At 44.2% G+C, this 25,414-nt stretch overlaps 1 protein-coding gene and 1 pseudogene across 2 annotated transcripts; both read left to right on the forward strand.

Moving 5' to 3' along the window:
• The first annotated feature begins 2,896 nt into the window (after positions 1–2,896).
• LOC103345449 (ADP/ATP translocase 2 pseudogene) lies at positions 2,897–4,156 on the forward strand (annotated as a pseudogene).
• A 4,229-nt stretch (positions 4,157–8,385) lies between these two features.
• SIKE1 (suppressor of IKBKE 1) lies at positions 8,386–16,384 on the forward strand. 2 transcript variants are annotated; one of them, XM_002715742.6, is made up of 5 exons: positions 8,386–8,732; positions 8,965–9,070; positions 9,892–10,034; positions 12,090–12,203; positions 15,062–16,384. In XM_002715742.6, the coding sequence occupies exons 1-5, from the start codon at positions 8,574–8,576 to the stop codon at positions 15,161–15,163; spliced, it is 624 nt and encodes a 207-aa protein (XP_002715788.1). In that variant the 5' UTR covers positions 8,386–8,573; the 3' UTR covers positions 15,164–16,384. The 2 variants fall into 2 exon arrangements, with proteins under 2 accessions (XP_002715788.1, XP_008262842.1); XM_008264620.5 differs by lacking the exon at positions 12,090–12,203 and having other exon boundaries at positions 8,445–8,732.
• The last annotated feature ends 9,030 nt before the right edge of the window (positions 16,385–25,414 follow it).

Genomic DNA, 25,414 nt, shown 5'->3' on the forward strand with positions numbered 1-25,414 from the left:
ATAAATTTTAAAATTTTGAAAGATGAATTAGGGAGAATGATCAATATCAGAAAAATCTGAGCTTTGTAGATAATACTGAAGTTCTCTAATGCATAAGGCATCATCATTTGGAAAAATACATTGGGAGAATTAACTAAATTAATGAATAAAGAGCTCTTAGAACCATGCCTGGCATATATTAAGCAATTAATAAACACCAGCTATTAGCATTATCCTGTTATTGAAGTGGGACTTTGATACCAATGACATCTCTTCTGGATAAAGCCCTTTCTCTGACAGGGTGTTACAATGGTTACGGCGCCACAGAACTCAGGTTTCTTCTGCTATACACTTTGGATTTCCATCTCATCTCAAGTTATCAGGAGAAACTGGCTGGGGCAGGATCTAGGCATCCTGAGAAATGGAAGGGAATGGCAATACGTGCAGAAAAGGTTCACAGGATTCTAAGAGGCAGAATTCAATAGAGCTGCTTACTCTTTGGCCTTGAGTGGGCCTGAAAAGTCGCTTTCCAGGTTTTGATGGAACAGAATGTGCAAGCATAGGAAAGAGAGAATTAGAGAACTGTCACAGCCGGTGTCTCCTACCTGCTGTGTGTGCTTAGACCTCTCTTTGGATACTGTAGGTATCTGAAGGGCTGTGTTTAAATGTGGTGGGAAAATGCAGGAAAGCACTAATTAGATGAAGCGTGGGATTTAGTAAGGGCGTATATTGAAGGGTTGTTTGAAATTCTGCAATGATGAGGCAGGTGGGCCTGCAGTGTTTCCTAAAGGCTGGGTAGTCATGCAGATTTTCTTCCAGAATCTGACTGATACTGCTCCCATGGACATCAAAGCATTCTCCCTCTCCTTGCTTAACAGCAAGCTTCCTGAGGCTGCCTAACATATACTAATAGCTCCCAATAGTCATTTGCCTGATGAGGTATTCTGTTGCATGGTAACTTACAACCCCAGAATACATGTCTTTAAAAAAAAATCTGTGTAGCCATCTTTCCAGGGTCCCTGATAAAACTGGACAGAACCGGCTGCAGTCAACCCTGTAACTGGAGTCTACACAGATGGAGTGAGAACGACTGGAGACTTATCTTATGGTTGGTGATGATGTTCAGTGCCACATCTCTGATGAAGTTTCAGTAGTCCTGCTGAACGTGCAACAAGATATGTAAAGAAATAACATGCTCAAAGGACTTTCCCCGCCCCTTTCCTCTGCACCTCTCCTATTCTGTTGCTTTGTTTCACCCACTTCTGCCCCAATTAGCCTAACTCCATACATTTCCAAACCCCTTTCTTAACTGCTAGGTCAAAGCCTTGCCCTGGGGACACTAATTTCATTTCCTTTGCTTAAATGCCTTTGCCAAAGTGAAAATCCTGAATCACGTGGTATTTCTTTTTTTTTTTTTTTTTAAGTATTTGAAAAACTCAGCAGGAAGTATTTTGGATTTCATGACCAAGATATCTATCTTGTTATCTCTCCCAATGCATGTGATACCAAAAACACTTGTTTTAAAAATTCTCTCCTATTAATTTGAATGAGATTAGATTCTGATTATTTAAGAAACCCATCAGCGATAGCTTTCCTTTATTTGTTTTTAATTTCTATGAATGAAGGCAAATGAACAGTACCAATGATATTTTTCCAATTTCACTAAAAAGCAAAACAGAACACCATACATGTGTGTATTAGTTTCCTAGGACTGCCATAACAAATTACCACTAGGTGGCTTAAAAGCAAGTCATTCTCTCACAGCTGTGGAAGCCAGAGTCTCAGATCTGCCTTCAGCAGGACTGGAGCCTTCGGAGTCTCTGAAGAAATCTGTTCACCTCTCTTCTGCCTTTTTTTTTTTTAAGATTTTATTTATTTATTTGATAGGCAGAGTTATAGAGAGAAGGACAGACAGAAAGAAAGGTCTTCCAATCTGCTGGTTCACTCCCCAAATGTTCATAATAGCCAGAGCTGGACTGATCCTACACCAAGAGCCAGGAGCTTCTTCCAGGTCTCCCACTCAGGTGCAGGGGCCCAAGGATTTGGGTCATCTTCTACTGCTTTCCCAGGCCATATCAGAGAGCTGGATCAGAAGAGAAGCAGCCAGGACATATGGGATGAGGGGCCGTGAGAATGGGGGAGGGGAGAGAAAAAAATGGGGTGGGGGGAGGAGGAGGAGGACAAGGAAAGAGGAACAAGCAGTAACCAATCTCAGTGTGGAAAATACCAACCAGGAAAACAAAGCAAAAGATGAAAAGGAACAAGATGCAATGAAAGGGAGCCCGTGGCTGTCTCTGGGAGCTGGAGACAACTTGGCACCTAGAGGACATCATAGCCGGTTCTGCACTAAGGCAGCCCGTCATGCACTGCAGGTGGCACGTGCGTCATGGGCTCGGAGGGCCACAGGCAAGGATGGGAGAAGACCCTGTAGAAAGGTTTGGGGAGGAGTGGAGACAGCTGCTGCGGAAGCTGAGGGAGAGCAGCTGAGTCTTGGTTTGCGCTTGAGCCCTGACTCCTCTCACAGGCCCATCACCGTGAGTCCCCCTTGGGCCCTGAATCCCGATGCTTTCCCTCAAGTTCGCAGGGAGCCCTTATTTGTGTCAACCTTATGCACTGTTGTAAACTTTTTGATGTTACATATTTCTTGTGGGCCTCTTATTACCAGCTTCTAATTGGAGGGTGTGCTTTTGACCCAGTGTGTAAGTTTCCGTCAGCTTTCCTACACCACAGCAGAGAGCTGGATTGGAGGAGGAACAGATGCCACAGGCAGAGGTTTAGCCCACTACACCATACCACCGGGCCCTAATGTCCCATCTCTTAATACTGTCACAATGGCATTGAATTTCAACTTGAGTTTTGGGGGGACATTCAAATATAGGACCTGTGTTCTTGACCTTATGCCCACCATTCTAGTCAACACCCAGCAAAGATGAAATGAGTAGCTACGCCCAGAGTCCCGGAGTCAAAGCCGGTTCCCAGCCCAGTCCTGTCCCGCAGTCGCCTGGCTCCTCTTTCCTTCCAACATGACAGATGCCACTGTGTCCTTCACCAAGGACTTTCTGGCAGGTGGAGTGGCTGCGGCCATCTCCAAGACCGCGGTAGCGCCCATCGAGAGGGTCAAGCTGCTGCTGCAGGTGCAGCATGCCAGCAAGCAAATCACTGCCGATAAGCAATACAAGGGCATTATAGACTGCGTGGTTCGTATCCCCAAGGAGCAGGGAGTCCTGTCCTTCTGGCGTGGTAACCTGGCCAATGTCATCAGATACTTCCCCACCCAGGCTCTCAACTTTGCCTTCAAAGATAAATACAAGCAGATCTTTCTGGGTGGCGTGGACAAGAGGACCCAGTTTTGGCGCTACTTTGCAGGAAATCTGGCATCAGGTGGTGCTGCTGGAGCCACATCCTTGTGTTTTGTGTACCCTCTTGATTTTGCCCGTACCCGTCTAGCAGCTGACGTGGGCAAAGCTGGAGCTGAAAGGGAATTCAGAGGCCTCGGCGACTGCCTGGTTAAGATCTACAAATCTGATGGGATTAGGGGCCTGTACCAAGGCTTTAATGTGTCAGGGCATTATCATCTACCGGGCTGCCTACTTCGGTATCTATGACACCGCAAAAGGAATGCTTCCAGATCCCAAGAACACGCACATCTTCATCAGCTGGATGATCGCACAGTCTGTCACTGCTGTTGCTGGGTTGACTTCCTATCCATTTGACACTGTTCGTCGGCGCATGATGATGCAGTCGGGGCGTAAAGGAACTGATATCATGTACACAGGCACACTTGACTGCTGGAGGAAGATTGCTCGTGATGAAGGAGGCAAAGCGTTTTTCAAGGGTGCATGGTCCAACGTCCTCAGAGGCATGGGTGGTGCTTTTGTGCTTGTCTTGTATGATGAAATCAAGAAGTTCACATAAGTTATTCCCTAGGTTTGTTCCCCTGTAAACAGGCATGTTGTATTATAATCTTGAGCATTCTCGACAGGCTCTTGTCTGTCTTATCAAAAGCAACTATGTGCTGGTTGAAAATGGGAAGCAATAATATTCTTCTGACCAGTTTTCTCTTAAAGCCATTTCCATGATGATGATGATGATGGGACTCAATTACATTTTTTTATTTCAGTCACTCCTGATAAATAATTTGAAGAAATAAAAATATACACAATAAAAAAAAAAGAAATGAGTAGCTACTAGCTCCCTTTCCTCTTGGTTCTTCCTTCTTCAAATGCTCTCCCCTCTCCCTCCCCCATCACACTCATCTGTATCTTTTTGTCTAATGGTTCCTTCCCCTGCAAAGCGGTCAGAGTTGTGACACAGTGAGTTAAGCCATTTCTTAGGACACCAACATCCTATTTCAAAGGTCCAGTTGAAGTGCCAATTGCTCTGCTTCCAATACAGCTCCCTTCTACTGCATCTGGAAAGTAGCAGATGATGGCTCAATACCTGAGTTCCTGCCATCCACATAGGAGACCCAGACGGAGTTTCTGGCTCCTGGTTATGGCCTGGCCCCGTCACTGCTGTTATAGGCATTTGAGGAGTACACCGTGGATGAAAGATATCTCTCTCTCTCCTTAGGTCTTTCCCTCTCTTTGTCACTCTGCCTTTCAAATAAATAAATATTTTTAAAATCCTATAAACATGTGCAAGCCTTCTTCATTAAAAAAAAAGAAGTGGTTGTTTAGCCTAATGGTGATACGCCAATTAAGATGCCTACATGTCACACTGGAGCATCTGAACTCTAACTCATGACTCCAGCTTCCTGCTAACGCACATCCTGGGAGGCAGCAGTGCTGGCTCAGGTAATCGTGCTCCTGCGATCCCTGTGGGAGACCTGGATGGAGTTCCCAGCTCTCACTTTTGACCTGGCCTATTACTGGCTGTTGTGGGCATTTGGGGAATGAATCATGAATCAGGGGATGAGGCGCACTCCCTCTCTTTGCCCTCCTCCGGAACAAATAGTAGGCAAATAACATTTTTAAAAAATAAAAACAGGGGGCTGGTATTGTAGTGTAACAGGCCACTACCTGCAATGGTGGCATCCCATATCCAGGTCCTGCTAATGTGCTTGGGAAAGCAGCAGAAGATGGCCCCAGTGCTTGGGCCCCTGCACCCAAGTGGGAGACCTGGAAGAAGCTCCTGGCTCCTGGCTTCAGCCTTGCCCAGCCCCAGCATTGCAGCCATTTGTGGAGTGAACCAGCAGATGAGGACCTCTCTCTAACTCTGACTTTCAAATAAATTTTAAAAATCTTGAAAAATTAAATTCATGGGGCCGGCACTGTGGCATAGTGGGTAAAGCCAGCACCTGCAGCGCCAGCATCCCATGTTGGACACTGGTTTGAGTCCTGATTCCACTTCTGATCTAGCCCTCTGCTATGGCCTGGGAAAGCAGTGGAAGATGGCCAAAGTCCAGTGGATGTAAGATCTCTCTCTCTCTCTCTCTCTCTCTGTGTGTGTGTGTGTGCCTCTCTGTAACTCTGCCTTTCAAACAAATAAATCTTTAAAAGAAGAAGAGGAGGAGGAGGAAGAAGAAGAAGAGGAGGAGGAGGAAGAAGAAAAAGAAGGAGGAGGAGGAGGCGGCGACAGCGGCTTAGGTCCTTGGGGCTTTGCACCTGCATGGAAGACCCAGAAGAAGCTCCTGACTCCCGGGTTCAGTCAGCCCAATTCCAGCTGTTCCGACCTCTTGTGGAGTGAACCAGGAGATGGAAGACCTCTCTCTCTCTCTCTCTCTCTCTCTCTCTCTCTCTCTCCCCCTCTCCCTCTGCCTCTCAGTAACTCTGCCTTTCAAATAAATAAATAAATCTTTAAAAATTTTAAATTAAAAAGTAAAAACAAAACTGTTCAAATGACAAATATTCTTTCTTTTTAGGAAGATTTTCTTGATGCTTCCTCTTTTCATGCATACCAAATATGTCATCATCAAAACCTGATTTACTGCTTTTATATTGTATCTACAATGACTTGTAATTTATTAGAAAATCATTACCATTCTGTATTGGGGTCCTTGGTTGAAGCTGATATAAATAATCATTTAAGGGGCTGGTGCTGTGGCGTAGCGGGTTAAGTGACGCCTGCAGTGCCAGCATCCCATATGGGCGCTGGTTCAAATCCCAGCTGCTCCTCTTCCAATCCAGCTCTCTTCTATGGCCTGGGAGAACAGTAGAAAATGGCCTGAGTCCTTGGGCCCCTGAACTCACATGGGAGACCTGGAAGACGCTCCTGGCTTCAAATTGGCACAGCTCTGCCCATTGCAGCCAATTGCGGAGTGAACAAGCGGATGGCAGACCTCTCTCTCTTTCTCTCTCTGCTTCTCCTTCTCTCTCTGTGTAACTCTGACTTTCAAATAAATAAATAAATATTTTAAAAAGTAATCATTTAAATAAAGATACCTGGTAACAAAAAGAAAAGCAAAAACAAATACCCTTTTTTGTTTCTATATCACCTTTCATCCACTACTAGAATCATGATTGAACAAGTGTTGACTGCATTTGGCCAAAAAAAAAAAAACACACACACACAACAACAACAACAACAAAAAAAAACACCACACACACACACACAAAAAAAAGTATAAAGGATTTAGGGGTGCTAGAGAGACAATGGTTCAGGGTGCCAATCATGAGAATCCAGCCTGATAAGTAAAGAAAGAACACAAGAAAAGAGTTTGATAAACAGGGATAATAAAAATGTATTCAGAAATTAAAGACCTAGAGGAGGTTAAAGAGGTAGTAGTGGGAGAAGGGGTTATAGGAACAAGACCAATTGAAACAAAGACTGGTATCAAAAGGTTAAAAAGTCATGTTTAAAATTTCTGAAGAGGGGGGCCAGCGCCATGGCTCACTAGGCTAATCCTCCGCCTGCGGCGCCAGCACACCGGGTTCTAGTCCCGGTTGGGGCACCGGATTCTGTCCCGGTTGCCCTCTTCCAGGCCAGCTCTCTGCTGTGGCCTGGGAGTACAGTGGAGGATGGCCCAAGTGCTTGGGCCCTGCACCCCATGGGAGACCAGGAGAAGCACCTGGCTCCTGCCATCAGATCGGCGGCCATTGGAGGGTGAACCAATGGCAAAGGAAGACCTTTCTCTCTGTCTCTCTCTCTTACTGTCCACTCTGCCTGTCAAAAAAAAAAAAAAGATGTAAAATTTCTGAAGAGGAACAACTATTGGAACACTTACAAATCAATATAACAACACATGAGTCATTGCTATTCTGGTTAGTTTATTTCCAATTTTCTAACTGAATTAACAGCCACAACAAATTGACGGGACAAGCAGAAAATAATGATGACTCCACCTTACACCGCTTAGGGTGACTATTTCCAACAATAATGCTAATAATTAGCGTCAACAAGGAAGTGGAGAAATCGGAACCCTTGTACACTGTGGAAGTGTAATGTGGTGCAACCTCTGTGAAGAACAATACAATGATTTCTCAAAGAATTCTAAGTTGGATTAACAGATGAGTCAGCAATTCCAAACATATAGATCCACAGATGTAAATAAATCCATGTCTCCAAAAGAGCTTTAAGAAGGACCTCAGCGAGATACTTGCAACAGAATCATTCACAACAGTCAAAAGGTAGAAGCAACCTAGGTGTTTATTGTCAGATGAATGGATAACAAAATGTGGTATATACACACTTGCATAGAGGAGCATCATTCAGCCTTTAAAAAGAAGGAAATGTAGACACATTACAATACTCACATGGATTAACCATATAGCACTGTGTTCTATGTGAAATAAGCAATCGCACACACACACAAAATGCCATATGAGTTCACTTATATGTGGTGCTTAGTCAAATTCATAGACAGAAAATAGAAAGGTGGTTTGCAGGGGCTGGGGGTGGGGAGAGGCCGGAAATGAACAGGGTACACCCTAAATCCTTTATACCTCTTTTTTTTTTAAGGCCAAATGCAGCCAACTCTTACCCAATCCTATGATTCTAATAGTGGGTGAAAGGTGATAACAGAAACAAGAAAAGGCATTTGTTTTTGCTTTTTTTTTTTTTCTGCTACCAGATATCTTTATTTAAGTGATTGTTTATTTAATTTCAACCAAGGACCCTAATACTGAATGGTAATAATTTTCCTTAAAGGGTACAGCGTTTCAGTCTCACAAAATGAAGAGTTCCAGAGATGGATGCTGGGATGCTTGAACACTGGAAATGTACTTAATACTACTGAACTGTACACGAAAAACGATCCCGATGGCACATCGTATGTGTGTTTTACTACAGTTTTGTTAACAGTTACATGGAAAAAGAAAAAGCCAGGCACGACAGAAAAACAGTCGACATCAATCAAAACCAACAGGGAGAGGAGTTCAGGCTCATCCCGCTACTGCTGAGCTTGACCACCCGGCTGTGGGAACGGGAAAGCAAGGGCGTGGCAAGGGCGTGGCAAGGGCACGCCTCGGGCTCCGCGCCGGGCGGGGCTGCAGGGAAGCCGCAGGTTACCGCAGGTCACCCGGCGGACCGGGCGGCCACTGCGCAGGCGCTTCTCGACGTACCGGAAGTGACGCTTGTGTCGCGGAGACAGGTTCAAGGGAGAGCTGAGCAAATAGCGTAGGTGAACGGGCCGGGATTTGGGTCCGGCAGCCGCTATGAGCTGCACCATCGAGAAGATTCTGACGGACGCCAAGACGCTGCTAGAGAGGCTGCGGGAGCACGATGCGGCCGCCGAGTCGCTGGTGGATCAGTCGGCGGCGCTGCACCGGCGAGTGGCTGCTATGCGGGAGGCGGGGACAGCGCTTCCGGACCAGGTCAGGCGGAGGGTAGCGGACCAGGGCCCTGGGGTTCTGGGCGCTTGAGGGGTGGAGAGCGAGGTGACGGGGGACCTCGGCCCGCAGTTTATCCCTGGTCTCAGGGCGGCAGGAAGACCTTTCTGCAGGGTAGGGGCTGGTGATCCTGCCCTGGCGCTCTGACTCCTGCCTCTTCAGCTGCGTCTGCCCCAGTTCTGTTTACAGTGCGCTTAGGCTGTCTCTGTTTGTGCAGTATCAAGAGGATGCATCCGATGTGAAGGATATGTCCAAATACAAACCCCACATTCTGCTGTCCCAAGAAAACACACAGATTAGAGACTTACAGCAGGAAAACAGAGGTGAGTCAGGCCTTTGTGTAGTTAGGATTGTTTCACGTCTGGGAGTGGCGAAACTACCCTAAATGTATTTTCAGGTCAGTACTTTTACTAGGAAAGTTACCGTGTGCTGGCCCAGTAAGAAGCTTGTTAGATTACCCGTTCCAAGGTTTGTTTTTATAAGCAGCTTATCAAAGAGACGCTTGCTTGAATTGAATTATTGCATGGCTTTTTTAGGTACCCCCAGATGGAGGCTTGCATGACGACACTGTATATCCTTAAGGGCTTAAAGTTGAATGTTTAGATATTAACGTAATGAACCCTGATGTTAAGTTCGAAGGTTTTGTATATGTTCTTACACAAGATGGAAGAGTGGAATTCTATCCTCAGAATATATATTTGCATTCTTAGGCTTGATGAGTGCATTATTAACGACGTTAATAGTACTAGTTGTACAGCGCTTTACAGGGGGCTTTCGTATATGTTATTACCCTGTAGTCTCCTGTCTTCATTTTGAGGTAGGCAAGCCAGGTATTTATACAGTGCCTTTAAGAAACAGGCTCAGAGAAGTTAAATGAGTTACTTATGAGTGGTAAGCAAGTAAGGCACAGAACTGAACTCAAGCCGGTGTTTTTCTGATTACACACCCCCATGTTGTTTCTGCCAAACTGCTGCCTCTACCTAGAAAGTTATTTTTCATGTAGACTTTAGCTGTTCAGTTTGCTACAACTTTGGGTTCACAGTATCATGGAGTGTCATCGAATTCCACCTATCAATAGTTAGCCTTTGGGATCTGTCTCACAGCCTTCACTGTTCAGTTATTTTGTTTTGTATCTGTTTGGTAGAGCTCTGGGTTTCCCTGGAAGAACACCAGGATGCTTTGGAACTCATCATGAGCAAGTACCGGAAACAGATGCTACAGTTAATGGTCGCTAAAAAGGCAGTGGATGCTGAACCGGTCCTGAAAGCTCACCAGTCTCACTCTGCAGTAAGAAACTTGGATGCTAAATTCTAAATGAACTGAATGAAAATCTTGAGATTGTTTTAGATCATGTCCATTTTTTAAAAAAATAAAAGGCAGGTTTATTACATTCAGTGTTTATTTGCTGTGGCTTTGTAAAGCTATGAATAGAAGGGCATGAGTGGCTCCTGAGATCCTTTAATTTGAGTGGGGCTAACGTCCCTCCATCCTTCGCTAAGATCTCTTTTTAAGATGTTAATGAATGCTTAGCTTTTCCAGCAATTTCAGGTAGTGCTGAAGGTGGTGCCCACAGTGGCAGAGCGGGTAAAGCGGCCGCCTGCAGTGCAGCATCCCATGTGGGTACTGGTTTGGGTGCCGGCTACTCCACTTCCAATCCAGCTCCCTGAGCAGTAGAGGATGGCCCAAGTGCTTGAGCCCCTGCACCCACATGGGAGACCCAGAAGAATTTCCTGGCTTCTGGCTTTGGATCAGTGCAGCTCTGATCATTGAAGTTCATGGAGAGTACATATTATTTAAAAAACTGAATGAATTTCAAAACTGCACCAAAAGAAACTAACTGCTTAATTCTAGTTTACATGAACTTTTTGAGGTATCTTCATGGTTGGTTGAGTATTACTTGCACATACCAAACTATAAATTCCCTAATTGTAAGGAATATGAATTCATTTAATTCCTAACGTAGTACCTGGCACATAACAAACAGTCAGTAAATCTTTATCAAAATGAACAAAGTAGCATTATATTGTGTTACTAGACAAGACAAGTATGGTTTAAAAAACAAAAACCTGGCCCAGTTCTACACTTGGCTGGGAATGATGTAAGTTGAGAGGCCAGTAATTGGTGTTGTGTTCATTGAGTGCTTCATAGTTGTCATTATACAATCACATGTACTATTACTGAATCCTGGACAATAGATTGGAGCCTCACTAATTGCTGCAGTGGAAGATACAGTTCATCTCAGATCCTTTTGGATGCATTTTATTGATTTATTTTCATTTTATTTGAAAGGCAGAGACAGAAGGTCTCACATCCACTAATTTAATGCCCACAATAGCAGACCTGGGCCAAGCTGAAGCCAGAAACCTGGAACTCAGTCTGGATCTCCCATGTGCATGTGGGTGAAAGAGACCCAACTTACTTGAGCTGTTCCTCTGCTGCCCCCAGGATGCACATTAGCAGGAAGCTGGACCAGAGGCCGAAGAGCTAGGACTTGAAACCAGGCACTCCGAAATGGGATGCAGGCATCCCATACAGCATCTTAACTGCTGTACTTGGATTCCCACCAAAGGGATATTTTAAATACTCGATTCCTTTCATATGAAAAATAAAAATAAATGTTATTTACTGTTGTTCAGAAGGAAAAATATGAACCTTCAGGGAGACAAAGTTTAGCTCATTCAGAAATACTTTCTAAGCAATATGACCGGATAAAGACACCTTGGTCTGTGGTAAGCTTCTTGCCAGTAAAAGTCTTCAAATTTAATTGAAAAATGGCCACCTGATGATATCGTCCAACATTTAGTTGTTCTTAGACTTTTGGATTCATGGGGCAGGCGTTTAGCCTGGCAGTTAAGATATCCTTGTCCCATGGAGTATTTGGGGTCTGTGTGCCTGCCTCCAGCTCCTGATTCCAGCTTCCTGCTAATGCAGACCGGGGGAGGCAGTGGTGATGGCTCAAGTAATTGGGATTTTGCCACCCACTTTGTATACCTGGATGGCATTCCTAGCTCCCAGCTTCAACCCAATCCAGTCCAAGCTGTTGCAGATACTGGGGAATGAACCAGCAAATCAGCGAGAAGTGGAGAAGTGTACTCCCTCTCTCTCTCTACCTCTAAAGTAAACAAATTTCCTTTTAAAAATTCTTTAAAATAAAAAAATTTTTTGTGAATGCCATAAGCTCACTCTATTACGACTTTACTTTCCATGACTCAGATTATAGTGTAACTACATTGTAACTTGTATAATATAGAAAAAATGAACTTTTAAAAATCATAATAATGTGTTCTCATGCACTTCATATCTGTAGAATGACTTTTTTCCCCCCTCTTAATTTCTCTACAGGAAATTGAGAGTCAGATTGACAGAATCTGTGAAATGGGAGAAGTGATGAGGAAAGCAGTTCAGGTAGATGATGACCAGTTCTGTAAGATTCAGGAAAAGCTAGCCCAATTAGAGGTAAGATTGCTGCCATTTTTAGTTCATGATATTTCACAGTTTTCATAGTCTGGAATATATGCCATCACTACCTTATCACTGTAATATATTGATATTTTCTGTTTTCTTACGACTTAAAACTCTTCATATCGTTTTAAGAAAGACAGTGTTGGCTGGCGCTATGGCTCAATAGGCTAATCCTCTGCCTGCGGCGCCGGCACACCGGGTTCTAGTCCCGGTCGGGGCACCGGATTCTGTCCCGGTTGTCCCTCTTCCAGGCCAGCTCTCTGCTGTGGCCTGGGAGTGTAGTGGAGGATGGCCCAACTTCTTGGGCCCTGCACCTGCATGGAGACCAGGAGAAGCACCTGGCTCCTGGCTTCGGATCAGCACCGTGTGCTGGCCGCAGCGGCCATTGGAGGGTGAACCAACGGCAAAGGAAGACCTTTCTCTCTCTCTCTCTCACTGTCCACTCTGCCTGTCCAAAAAAAAAAAAAAAAAAAAAAAAGGCAGTGTTGTAATAAACAGCATTCTGTGAAACTACCAACCAAGAATTGCCTAGAGGTTGAGATACTATGAGAGTAGAGAAAGTGAAAGGAATAGGTTATATGAGCCAGTATTCCCCATCTTCCACAGGAGGAAGTCATATGAGTAATACCTAAAGTTGATGACTAGGAAATACAAGTGTAGGCAGATTATTTAGAATTAAGGAAGAAAAGACATAAAGTGGTACTGCTTTTAAGGAACAAAGCCAAGGAACTGCTATTTATTTTATCAGCCTCACATTCTTGATTTACAAAAAAGGGGGCAGAGTTAGAGAGGGGGAGAGAGAGAGAGAGAAGTCTCCCATCTGCTGGTTCACTCCCCAAATGGCCACAGTGGCTGGGGCTGGGCCAAGCCAAAGTCAAGAGCTTCTTTTGGGTCTCCAAGGACTTGGGCCATGTTCCACTTGTTTTCCCAGGTCATTAGCAAGGAACTGGATTGGAAGTGGAACAGCCAGAACTTAAACCAGCACCTATATGAGATGCCAGCACTGCAGGCGGAGGCTTAACCCGCTGCAACACCATGCCGGCCCCAAAGTCTTGATTTTTTAAAAGCTATTTTTGTGTAATATTTTTATTAAAATAGAAATATACAAAAAAGGCCTGGATTATTAGTGTACCCCATAAAAAAAATTGTTTTTTTGACAGGCAGAGTGGACAGTGAGAGAGAGAGACAGAGAGAAAGGTCTTGCTTTGCCATTGGTTCACCCTCCAATGGCCGCCGCAGCAGGCGCACCACACTGATCCAATGGCAGCAGCCAGGCGCTTCTCCTGGTCTCCCATGGGGTGCAGGGCCCAAGGACTTGGGCCATCCTCCACTGCACTCCCTGGCCACGGCAGAGAGCTGGCCTGGAAGAGGGGCAACCGGGACAGAATCCGGCGCCTCGACCGGGACTAGAACCTGGTGTGCCGTCGCCGCAAGGTGGAGGATTAGCCTAGTGAGCCGCGGCGCCGGCCTCCCATAAAAATATTAAGGAAAAACATTTTGGTAGGTGGTTTGTGTCCTACTTATTATAAGTTGTTATAATGGGCTTTTGAGAAAAACCAGAGAGCTGGACTGGCACAGTGGTGCAGTGGGTTAAGTCACTGCCTATGACACTGGCTATCTCTTTTGGGTACTGGTTCAAGTCTCGGCTGCTCCACTTCTCCTGCAGCTCCCTTCTAATGCACCTGATAAAGCTGCGAAAGGTGGCCCACGTACTTGTGCACCTGCTCCCATGAGGGAGACCTGGAAAAGGCTCCTGGTTTCAGCCCAACCCAGTTCTGGCTGCTGTGGCCATTTGGGGAATGAACCAAATGATTGATAAATAAATAAATATTTAAATTAAAAAAGAAAAACAGAAGGAAGGAAAAGAAAAAGAACTGCCAGAGAGAAAAAGAGTTCTCTGCCCAGCACCCAGCAGGAAGAATAAGACTAGAAGTGAAGTGATATGAAATGAGAGCAAGTGCTGGGAGAGGGATGGAAGTCCCGGGGAAGCACTTGGCATGGTGGAAGGTGTGTTGCCCGTGGGCTCTGACCCCTTGGCGAGGCTGAAGAAGTGCGGTGTCTCAGTGTCCTGTAGAGAGAGTGAAGATGAAGAGTGTAAGCTCTGTTTGGGAATCAAAGGGAGTGGCAAGTCCTAAGAAGGACTTCGTGGCTAGCTAAATGACAAATCACCCTTGTCTGCACTATTCCTGGTTTACCTCAGTTATGGATACAGTCCTAAGGAAATGTGGGACCAGTTTTACTTACTATTTTAAGAAAGAAAAAAAAAATGGTCATTGGACACAGATGTCAGCAATACCACATCCAGGTGACCTGGATTTGGACAAGTTTTTGGAGTTTTACGAACTACAGCATCTTTATCTTGAGTAGAATACGGATGTCAGCAAAGAGACCTCCCTTACAGAGTGCTGTAAGATGGCATACATAATGAACCTGGCAGGTACCTCCCTGCATGCTCAAGCACTAGTTCCCTGCCACCTTTCTCCTCTCATTTTCTAAAACTGTGGGAGAGCTGGAAGGAGAGAGTGAAAAGATTATTAGAAATTGAAAATTGAAGAAACAGTAGTTAAAACGCGTGGGAACCATGAAGGGTATGGCAAATGGTAAATTCCTCAAGGGACTTTGTGTTTTTTCTTCTTTGCAGTTTTAGTACTCAGTAAATGTTAAATTAATAAGTAGTCTTTTTGGAAAGTCTCAGCGTGTGTGTGTGTGTGTGTGTGTGTGTTTTGAATTTCCTTATAACCTTAAAATGAAAATAAGTTTTCTTTTCCTGGCCCAAACCAATCTGTCCTGATGCAATTTGGCAGTACAAATCCTGGAAATAAACATGTATCTGTTCTCTTTTTTTTTTTCAGCTTGAAAACAAGGAACTACGAGAATTATTGTCTATCAGCAGCGAGTCACTTCAGGTCAGAAAGGAGAATTCAGTGGACACTGCTTCCCAAGCCATCAAATAACTGAACTTCTGAATGATGGCTGGAAATTGTCTTATCAAGGAAGGAAGTTGCTGTCTTTCCATTGGAGTATTGTCCATTCAGTATCTTGCCTCAGACTTGATTTAAACTTCCCACGTGACAGTTTAGAGTACCAGTTAATATTGGCTGTCCACAAAACAGTTTTAGGTGTATTGGTGAGAATACACAGTGAATTTCACCATTCCTTTCTGCAGGAAACTACTTCTGATTTTCATCCTGGGACCTTCATTTTCTATAAGCTCTGTTTTCAGTTCATTTTTGTTTTCCACATCTCTAGAACTTCAAGCATTTTATTGTAAGACAGGAACTTTATTTTATATAGGATTGTGAAATACACTTATGAGGATTTTTAAAAGTATTTAACTTTTTAAATCTATTTGGCATAAACCTGGGTTTTTTTCCCACTTGACAGAAGGAATGCAACTGCTTAGAACTTAATGGGCAGATTCTCTTCTTTGTAACATCCTGTGAAGGTTTAAGTCTCTCTGGTGCTAAGAGTTGGCACTTTGTGCCTGGTGTCTTTACTCTTAATTTGAGAGAACCTATTGTTAGTCCCCAGGAAACATACTTGAAAAATCTAAGTCAGCTGTTCTCCCCCAGGGCAATGCAGTGGTCACATTGTTCAGAGAATGCTGAGGGGCTTGGGCTGTGTATGTGCACACTCACGTGTGCATGGTTAAATGCTTTAAAAAAATGTGGCTTTTCCTCTATTAAATATGAGTCAACATTTTTCAATTTTGTCCTAGTAGGAAATCCTCAATGCAGGCAGTTTACCCCGTGTGAAGAATATACCATAGAATTATTCACATCACAGTGCTTAGGTACTATATTTCTATTTATCTAACACTCCCATTTTATACTGAAGAACCACTATTTACTCGGGTGTCTTTCATTATTAGTACTAGTATTTGACTTTTGTTTTAGATGAGTTTTATTGTCTCCTGAGAATTATTACATTCATAATGCTGTGTAGACAACACGAAAGCAGCATTGAGATGGTGGACTAGGTTCACTCCTCAACTCATTCCCCTGTCTGCTTACTCACGTTTCAAATTTCTAAGTTACCTCATGTTATCTTATTATTTAGATTTATCAAAAAGTAGTTGGAATAATGAGTACTAAACTCATCAATGTTTTCCCATAACATTAAGCACCATGCTGCATGGGAATGACAGGATTAAAAAGAGGTTTTTGTTAGTTCTATGTGTGATGTAAAGTTTCTTTTGCACTGCTGTACAGAATTAATTCCAGTCTCTCCAATATGTCCTAAAAGCAACAAATCCCAGTAATACCAGTGGATTTTGCTCATCTACTATGCATTAATGGAGAGTTGTGTGTCACCTTAAAATTCATCAAATTTCTGTTTGATGTTCTGCAGAGAATTTGACTAAAAAGCAACTCAAATGCAAACATTTTTATCTCCATCCAAGACTATACTTTGAGTCCCGTGATTTGGCTTGATGTCCTAAGTGCCCTGAGTGTGTCCCACAAGTCCATTCAAGACACAGATTACCATAGGCCATATGCCAGCTGTCATGGTGAAATTTCATTGGAATGGTAAAGTGATCAAATGGCCCACTACACTGGGGGATAGTGAGAGAGATAGTGGGTTAATGCTATGAAGGTAATGGATAGTTAGAAAATTGAATGGGGGCCGGTGTTCTGGCACCACAGGTTAAGTCACCTGCAATGCTGACATCCATATGGTCATAGGTTCAAGTCCCAGCTACTATACTTCCAATTCAGCTCTCTGCTGATGTGCCTGAGAAAGCAGCAGAGGATGGTCCAAGTGCTTGGGCCCTGCACCCACACGAGAGACCTGGATGAAGCCCCTTGCTTCAGCCTGGCCCAGCCACAGCCATTGTATCCACTTCGGGAGTGGATCAGCAAATGAAAGATTAATCAATCTCTGTCTCTATGTTGCTTTTCTCTCTCTCTCTCTCACTCTCTTTCTGCCTTTCAGATAAATAGAATGAATCTTTAAAAAAAATTTAATGGAGGAAAAATATTCTTCATTTGAAAATTAAAGTTTTATTTATAGTGGGTAGCAGAACTTGACTGGTTTTTGTAGTACAAAATTATCTTCCCTAATAAAACTTCATTTTTAGAAGACTAGCTTATTTTCCTTAGTAATGAGTCTAATTATTAGGAAGTGCAGAGAGTTTTTCACATATTTAGCAACCTTGTGAAGTAGCCATAAGACTTTCATAAATAATTTTTTTAAAGATTTATTTATTTATTTGAAAGGAAGAGTTAAAGAAAGGGGCAGATAGAAGTCTTCCATCCGCTGGTTCACTCCCCAAATGGCTGCAATGGCTGGAGCTGTGCTGATCCAGAGCCAGGAGCCAGGAGCTTCCTCCAGGTCTCTCGCATGGGTACTGGGGCTCAGGCACTTGAGCCATCTTCTGCCTTCCCAGGTCACAGCAGGGAGCTGGATTGGAAGTGGAGCAGCCAGGTCTTAAACCAGCGCCCATAAGGGATGCTGACACTGCAGGCAGTGGCTTTACCTGCTATGCCACAGCACCAGCTCCTATAAATAATTAGTAATTAGCACATCGTACTGAGCATTGTAACTCTACCAGTAGTCTCATAATAAAAAGGTATGAATCACATCAATACCTTAGATAAAATTCTTAGATGAATTCCTTATACTTAATTTAATTCAAACATGGCTTATTTCATTGTTCCTCAGAGTGATTCAATGACCCATGAATAAAAATTTGAGGATGAGATCTAGGAATTTGTATTTTAGTAATAATTCCTGATAACTTTTTTTTTAAAGATTTATTTATTTGAAAGAGTTACACAGAGCAGGAGAGGCAGAGAGAGAGGGGGGTCTTCCATCCACTGATTCACCCCCAAATTGGCCACAATGGCTGGAGCTGCACCAGTCCAAAGCCAGGAGCCAGGAGCTTCCTTCAGGTCTCCCAGGCAGGTGCAGTGATCCAAGAACTTGAGCCATCCTCCACTGCTTTCCCAGGCCATATCAGAGAGCTGGATCGGAAGTGGAGCAGCCAGGACTCGAACTGGCACCCTTATGGGATGCCAGCACCACAGGCGGCACCAATCCCTGATAACTTCATTAAGAGTTACAGGGGAAGAAAAAAAGATGCTTTTCATAGAAAAGCCCAGCAGGGGAGACAAATATACATATAATTACAATGCAGTGTGACAAATCCAATGGAAGTGTGTATAGGACACAGAAAAGGGACTTAGTCAAACTTGAGAGTCTAGTGGAAACAAAAATGGGTAAGAGAAGAACTAGAAAACCTTAGCTCCACACAAAGTACAGATGGTACTGCCAATAATGACTGCCATTTATTGAGTGCCTTATTATGTGTCATGTACTATGTTAAACAATCTCCATTGCAACTGTACCTCATTTCACAGATACTCAGGCACAAAGAGGTTATTTGTCAAACTAGAACTAAGATTCTAGCCAAGGCAGTTTTTTTTTTTTTTTTTTGAGATTTATTTGAGAGGCAGGCAGAGTTAGAGAGAGAGGAAAAGATAGAAAGAGAGAGAGAGGTCTTCCATCCACTGGTTCACTCTCCAAGTGGCCGCAGTGGCCAGAGCTGGATCAATCCAAAGCCAGGAGCCAGGAGTTTCTGGATCTCCCACATGGTTGCAGGGGCCCAAGCACTTGGGCCATCTTCTACTGCTTTCCCAGGCCATAGCAGAGAGCTGGATTGGAAGTGGAGCAGACAGGACTCAAACCAGCACCCATATGGGATGCACCACAGGCAGAGGCTTAACCATATGCTACAGTGCCAACCTCATATTATTATTATATATTTTTTTAAGATTTTTTTTATTTGAGAGGCAGAGTTACAGAGAAGGAGGGAATTACAGCAAGAAATATCTTCCATGCACTGGTTCATTCCCTATATGCTGTAAGGGTCTCGGCTGGGCCATGCCAAAGCCAAGAGCTGAGAACTCCATCTAGGTATCCCACATAGGTGGCAGAGGCCCAAGCACTTAGGGTATCTTTTGCTGCTTTCCCAGACAACATCAACAGGAAGCTGGATTGGAAGTGGAGTAACCGGAATTCAAACCAGTGCTCATATGGAATGCCAGCATCACTGGGCCGCAATGTCAGCTACTACCAAGGCAGATTCTTAATACACGTTCTTAACTGCTCAGTTAAAATGTCTAAATATCAAACACTGCTCAAGTGTTTCTTGATTAGCAAAATCTATTTTTTAATAATAGTGCAAGGGGCCAGCACTGTGGCACAGCAGGTTAAAGCCCTGGCTTGCAGCGCCGGCATCCTACATGGGTTCTGGTTTGAGTCCGGCTGCTCCACTTCCAATCCAGCTCTCTGCTATGGCCTGGGAAAGCAGTAGAAGATGGCCCAAGTTCTTGGGCCCCTGCACCCACATGGGAGACCTGAAAGAAGCTCCTGGCTCCTGGCTTTGGATTGCATGGCTCTGGCAATTGTGGGCAATTGGGGAGTGAACCAGCGCATGGAAGATCTCTCTGTCTTTCAAATAAATAAAATAAATATTTTTTAAAAAATAGTGCAAAAGAAACACCACAGCTCCTATGTGAGAAACTATCATGACCTCAATAGTTAAGTCTTAAATAATGAAATACAATAGTTAATTTTCTAGAGTGGTATATGAGAGTATATGTAACTGGAAGGAATAATAATCAGTGAACCATACTACAAACAGGAGCAGGTGCAGTTATGTCAAATCTGTCTCCTTACTGTGTTGACTTATCCTTCATGCAGAAGATGCAGATGTTCCCATATTGAAGACAGAAAAACAGAAGTGGCCTGTGCAGCTGTCTATATCCCCTAATGTCATCTAAAGGGTTTGTTACCCAAAGTTTTCCCAGACATTCCAACACATTTCTTGCCTTATTTGCCACCTCTAGCTGCAAAAGGGTACTAAGTACATAACTGCCCCCAAAATGCCAGTATTCTGTTAGCAAAGCGAAAAAATACTGAGAAAGTGACTAATGTCTCCATAAGCTGAAGGAGTCTGTTCATACTATATAGCCAAGAGAGTGGACTGGGACAGACAGCTCTCATTTATGTTTCAGCTACCCAATATGTTTGTATTTTGTTTGTTTTTAAGATTATTTATTTGAAAGGCACAGTTGAGAGAGACAGATAGATCATCCATCCACTGGTTCACTGTCTAAATGCCCGCAAAATGGAAGCCAGATGCCAGGAATTCCATCTGGATCTCCCATGTGGGTGGCTGGGACTCAGCTACTTGGGTCCTCATTCGCTGCAACCAAGGCCCATGAACAGAGAACTGGACCACAAGTGGAGGAGCTGGGACTCAAGCTGGCACTCCAGTACGGGATGTGGACATCCCAAGCAGCAGCTTAACCTGAAGTGCCACAATCCCTGCTGCCTCCCAACTCCTGTGTTTTAAAGAATCCTCACTAATGAGACATAACCTTCCCCCTCCAAAAGAATTTGAAAGTGCTACACTTCCCAGCCTCCTTTGCAGCTAGAGAAGATACAGATGTCTTCACTGTTGAAGTTAGTGTTACAAAAGAATGGAACCATGTAGGATCCTTTGAGGATGGTGACCACCAACACTGAGCACTACATTCGGCTCCACAGCGCAGCAGCAAAGGTGTTTTGCTGAGGTTATTTTTAGTGACAACCTTCAGTCTCCACTGTGATGTAAACTGAAGTGTCTACCCATCTGGAGACAGTGGGATCGTCATGAAAGCAAGTCTGTAGCATTATTACCGACTCAGTAGCCTCCAATTCTGGTTTCCTGGCTGTCCTAGAGAGCCTGAGAATTACTTATGATGAACTCATTTTTAAAATTAACCTGAATTGTGTGTAACAAAGAATCCTGAAAAGTATATTTCAGAAACTGACATATATCTATAAACTTGGGACTACTTTATGATTTTGCATTTATATTTCCATGTAATATTTAACATCTACAAAAGAATAAATGTGGCATGTCAATAAATGATCAGACAGTGGCTCATCACCCAACTTAAGAAGTAGTAGGGCCAGAGCTGTGGCACAGCAGGTTAAACCATGTCCTGCAGCTCCAGCATCCCATATGCGTGCCAGTTTCAGTCCTGGCTGCTCCACTCCTGATCCACCTCCCTGCTAATGCACCTGGGAAAGCTTCAAGAGGATGGCCGGAGTTTTGTGGCCCCTGCATCCATGAGGGAGACCTGGAACAAGCTCTCAGCTCCTGGCTTTGGCCTGGCACATCCCTGGTCATTGTGTTCATTTTGGGAATGAACCAAGGAATGGAAGATTCTTTCTCTCTGTTTCTCCTTCTCTCTGTAACTGCCTTTCAAATAAATAAATAAATCTTAAAAAAAAAAAAAAGAATTGGAATACTACCAGTGCTTTGCTTTCATCTATTTGAGCCCCTCCTATCTTTCTCCACCCCCTGCTCCCTTTAGTAGTTTTATCACATGTAAAAAGGCCTAGAATATTTATCCCTAAAGTGACTTTTCTTTTTTAGTTTTGTTCCTTTTTGAACTTTATAAAAATGGTGTGTTTTTTTGTAGTATAGGAATATGATTTTTTTCATTCAATTTTAAGATTCATACATTTTTGTTGTAGACAACCATCATTCATTCATTTTCACCAGTATATATTTCATTGTGTGATTATAAAATTCATTGCTCAGATACATAGGTAATGACATTTTTGAAAATTCTTGCTACTATATGACAACTAATTTTTGGCTGGCGCCGTGGCTCCCTAGGCTAATCCTCCACCTAGCAGTGCCGGCACAATGGGTTCTAGTCCAGGTTGGGGCGCTGGATTCTGTCCCGGTTGCCCCTCTTCCAGGCCAGATCTCTGCTGTGGCCCAGGAGTGCAGTGGAGGATGGCCCAAGTGCTTGGGCCCTGCACCCCATGGGAGACCAGGAGAAGCACCTGGCTCCTGCCATCGGATCAGCGCGGTGCGCCGGCCGCAGCGCGCCAGCCGCAGCGGCCATTGGAGGGTGAACTAACAGCAAAGGAAGACCTTTCTCTCTGTCTCTATCTTTCACTGTCCACTCTGCCTGTCAAAAAAAAAAAAATAAAATAAAATAAATAGAAAATTCTTGCTACTGTATGACAACTAATTTTTAATTGTTCACCCACTTCATCTGTACTACATACATACCTATCTGTGTCATACACTAATATGACAACTAATTGACCTACTTCATCTGTGTTACACATGTTTATAAGCTGTCATGTTTCCTATTTCGCTGGAAAGTCTGATGGCAACTTTCAGAATGAACTGATGAGTTTTATCTACTGTTATTCATAGTGGAATGTGGATGATGCCTTTTCTTTTATCACTCTCCAAAACCTGCTAAAGGAGGCAGAATTTTCAGAGCTTCAAATAACTTCACTCAGCAGTTCAGGGAGCCTGAAAATATCTGTGGAATTAATGGTTGAGTTTCTGTATGTTATCCTAGAAATGTTTTTATTTATTTATTTATTTGACAGAGTGGATAGTGAGAGAGAGACAGGAAAAAGGTCTTCCTTTTTGCCGTTGGTTCACCCTCCAATGGCCGCTGTGGCCAGTGCGCTGCGGCCGGCGCATTGCGCTGATCCGAAGCCAGGAGGAGGTGCTTCTCCTGGTCTCCCATGCGGGTGCAAGGCCCAAGGACTTGGGCCATCCTCCACTGCACTCCCGGGCCATAGCAGAGAGCTGGCCTGGAAGAGGGGCAACCGGGACAGAATCCGGCGCCCCGACCGGGACTAGAACCCGGTGTGCCGGTGCCACAGGTGGAGGATTAGCCTATTGAGCCACAGCGCCGGCCTTTTATTTCATTTTTTAACATCACTCAAGTTGGAATGTCTGAGATTGTGATGTGGTTAATTGTGAGCATAAGCAAACTTGGTTTGCATTCCTGGGGTATGACTGGACAAAGGCAATCTCAGTCAACAAACTAAGGAGCGTTTGAAAAAGGAATCCAGGTTTTGGCTGTTTCTGTGCATTTTTCATGAAAAACTTATATGATCAGGAGAGTGCCAATATAAAAATTTGGAGTATGGCCATGTTCATTTTTACTACCATCTAACAAGTTAGTACAAGTTTAGCAGTTTAGAACAACACTCATCCATTTATTATCTCACAGTTCTGTAGGCTGGAAGTCCCTACAGGGATCAAATGAGTTCTGTCAGCCTCACAGGGCTGAAATCAAGGTGTTGGACAAGGCTTTCATCTTTTCTGAGGCTCTGAGCCCCCTTCAAAACTCATGAATATTGAAAAACTCATTTTCTTTTTTTTTCAAGTAGGACAACTCAGTCCACCTGATTTTTTTTTTAATTAATTTATTTGACAGATAGAGTTAGAGAGAGAGAGACCAAGAGAAAGGTCTTTCCTCTGTTGGTTCATCCCCCAAATGGCTGCTATGGCCAGAGCTACGCCAGTCCGAAGCCAGGAGCCAGGTGCTTCTTCCTGGTCTCCCACACAGGTACAGGGGCCCAAGCACTTGGGCCATCCTCCACTGCCCTTCTGGGCCACAGCAGAGAGCTGGACTGGAAGAGGAGCAACTGGGACTAGAACCTGGCACCCATATGAGATGCCAGCACTGCAGGCGGAGGATTAACCAAATGAGCCACGACGCCGGCCCCGAAAAAACTCATTTTCTTGTGCCTGTGGAACTCACAAAGACTGTCTCCAAGACCAACAGAGACCATCTGTGTGAATTCTCTTGTCTTCCACCTTTTTTCTCTCTTTTGCGAACACACCTGATTGAGTCAGGCCTAGCCAGAATAATCTTGACTAAGACAACTAGAGATCTTAATTATATCTGTAGTGATTCCTTTACTTTAAAAGAGTGATGTTTTCTTATATTCATAGGTCCCACCCATGTTCAAGAGGGATTGAAACAGCATCTATACCAGGCAGTGGGAATCTGGTGGCCATTGGAGAAATTTTGCCTACTTCAATGGCTTTTCACAGCTTGAAATAAAACCCTAGAAACAATAAAGCACCCTTTGAGGAAGTGGTGCAGCACAAATGTTGGTGGTCCAATAACAGTTCTACGTGGCAAAAGAGATTCGGCAAGATCCAGCAATAGATGCTAAAACCAGTGGACTAAACTTGAAGCCCAAGGGCTGGTGTTGTGGCATTGTGGGCTAAGCCTCCACTTGGAATGACATCATCCAATATTGGTGCACCACTTCCATTCCTGGCTGCTCCACTTCCCATCCAGCTCCTGTTATGTGCCTGGGAAGGCAGTGGAGAGTGGCTCAAGTATTGGGTCCCTGCCATCCATGTGGGAGACCAAATGGGGTTCCTGGCTCCTGGCTTCCGCCTGGCCCAAAGCTGACTGTTACAGCCATTTGGAGAGTGAACCAGCTGACAGAAGATCTCTGTCTCTCCCTCTGTTGCTCTGCCTTTCAAATTAGTACTTTAAAAAAAAAAAAGTAAAGTTTAAGCAGAAATGGGATATTTGCATAGTTTCTTTGTGTATTAGCTTCCTATGGTTGCCATAAGCAGGTGTCACAAACTGTGGTTTAAACCAACAGAAATTTGAGGAAGACATGTGGCTCAGCAATTTAAACTGCAAGAGATGCCTGCATCCCATATTGGAGTGATAGTTGGAGTCTCAGCTACTTGATACTGCCGATCCAGCTTCCTGGGAATGTGCTGGGGAGCCAGTGGATGCTGGCCAAGTACTTGGGCCCCTGCCACCCATGTGGGAGACCTGGATAGAGTTCCTGGTATTGACTTTGGCCTGGCCTTCTGCCAGCTGTTGAGGGCACTTTGAGATTCTGTTTCTCCCTGCCCTCTCTAACTCTGCCTTTCAAACAAATAAATTGTTTTTTAAAAGCAAACATATTTCCTCATAGACCTGAAGGCTAAGTCTGAAATAAAAAGTGTTGATTCCTCATGAAGGCTCTGAGGGAGAATGTGTTCCATGCCCCTATTCCAGTTTCTGGGGTTGCTGGCAATTCTTGGCATTCCATGACTTTTTTTTTTTTTTTTTTTTTTGACAGGCAGAGTGGACAGTGAAAAAGAGAGAGAGACAGGAGAAAGGTCTTCCTTCTACCGTTGGTTCACCCTCCAATGGCCGCTGCGGCCAGTGCACTACACTGATCCGAAGCCAGGAGCCAGGTGCTTCTCCTGGTCTCCCATGCGGGTGCAAGGCCCAAGCACTTGGGCCATCCTCCACTGCCCTCCCGGGCCACAGCAGAGAGCTGGCCTGGAAGAGGAGCAACCGGGACAGAACCCGGCTAGAACCCAGTGTGCTGGTGCCGCAGGTGGATGATTAGCCTATTGA

Source organism: Oryctolagus cuniculus, chromosome 7 (genome assembly GCF_051225735.1).
Source record: "Oryctolagus cuniculus isolate XC-2025 breed Fujian yellow rabbit chromosome 7, ASM5122573v1, whole genome shotgun sequence".
Classification (NCBI taxonomy): domain Eukaryota; kingdom Metazoa; phylum Chordata; class Mammalia; order Lagomorpha; family Leporidae; genus Oryctolagus; species Oryctolagus cuniculus.

Bases quoted from the DNA above. Each gene is read 5' to 3' on its own strand.
- SIKE1 (XM_002715742.6), top strand. From the start codon at position 8,574: ATGAGCTGCACCATCGAGAAGATTCTGACGGACGCCAAGACGCTGCTA. The intron at 9,071-9,891 runs GTGAGTCAGGCC...TCTGTTTGGTAG, and splicing joins CTTACAGCAGGAAAACAGAG to AGCTCTGGGTTTCCCTGGAA. The intron at 10,035-12,089 runs GTAAGAAACTTG...ATTTCTCTACAG, and splicing joins CTCACCAGTCTCACTCTGCA to GAAATTGAGAGTCAGATTGA.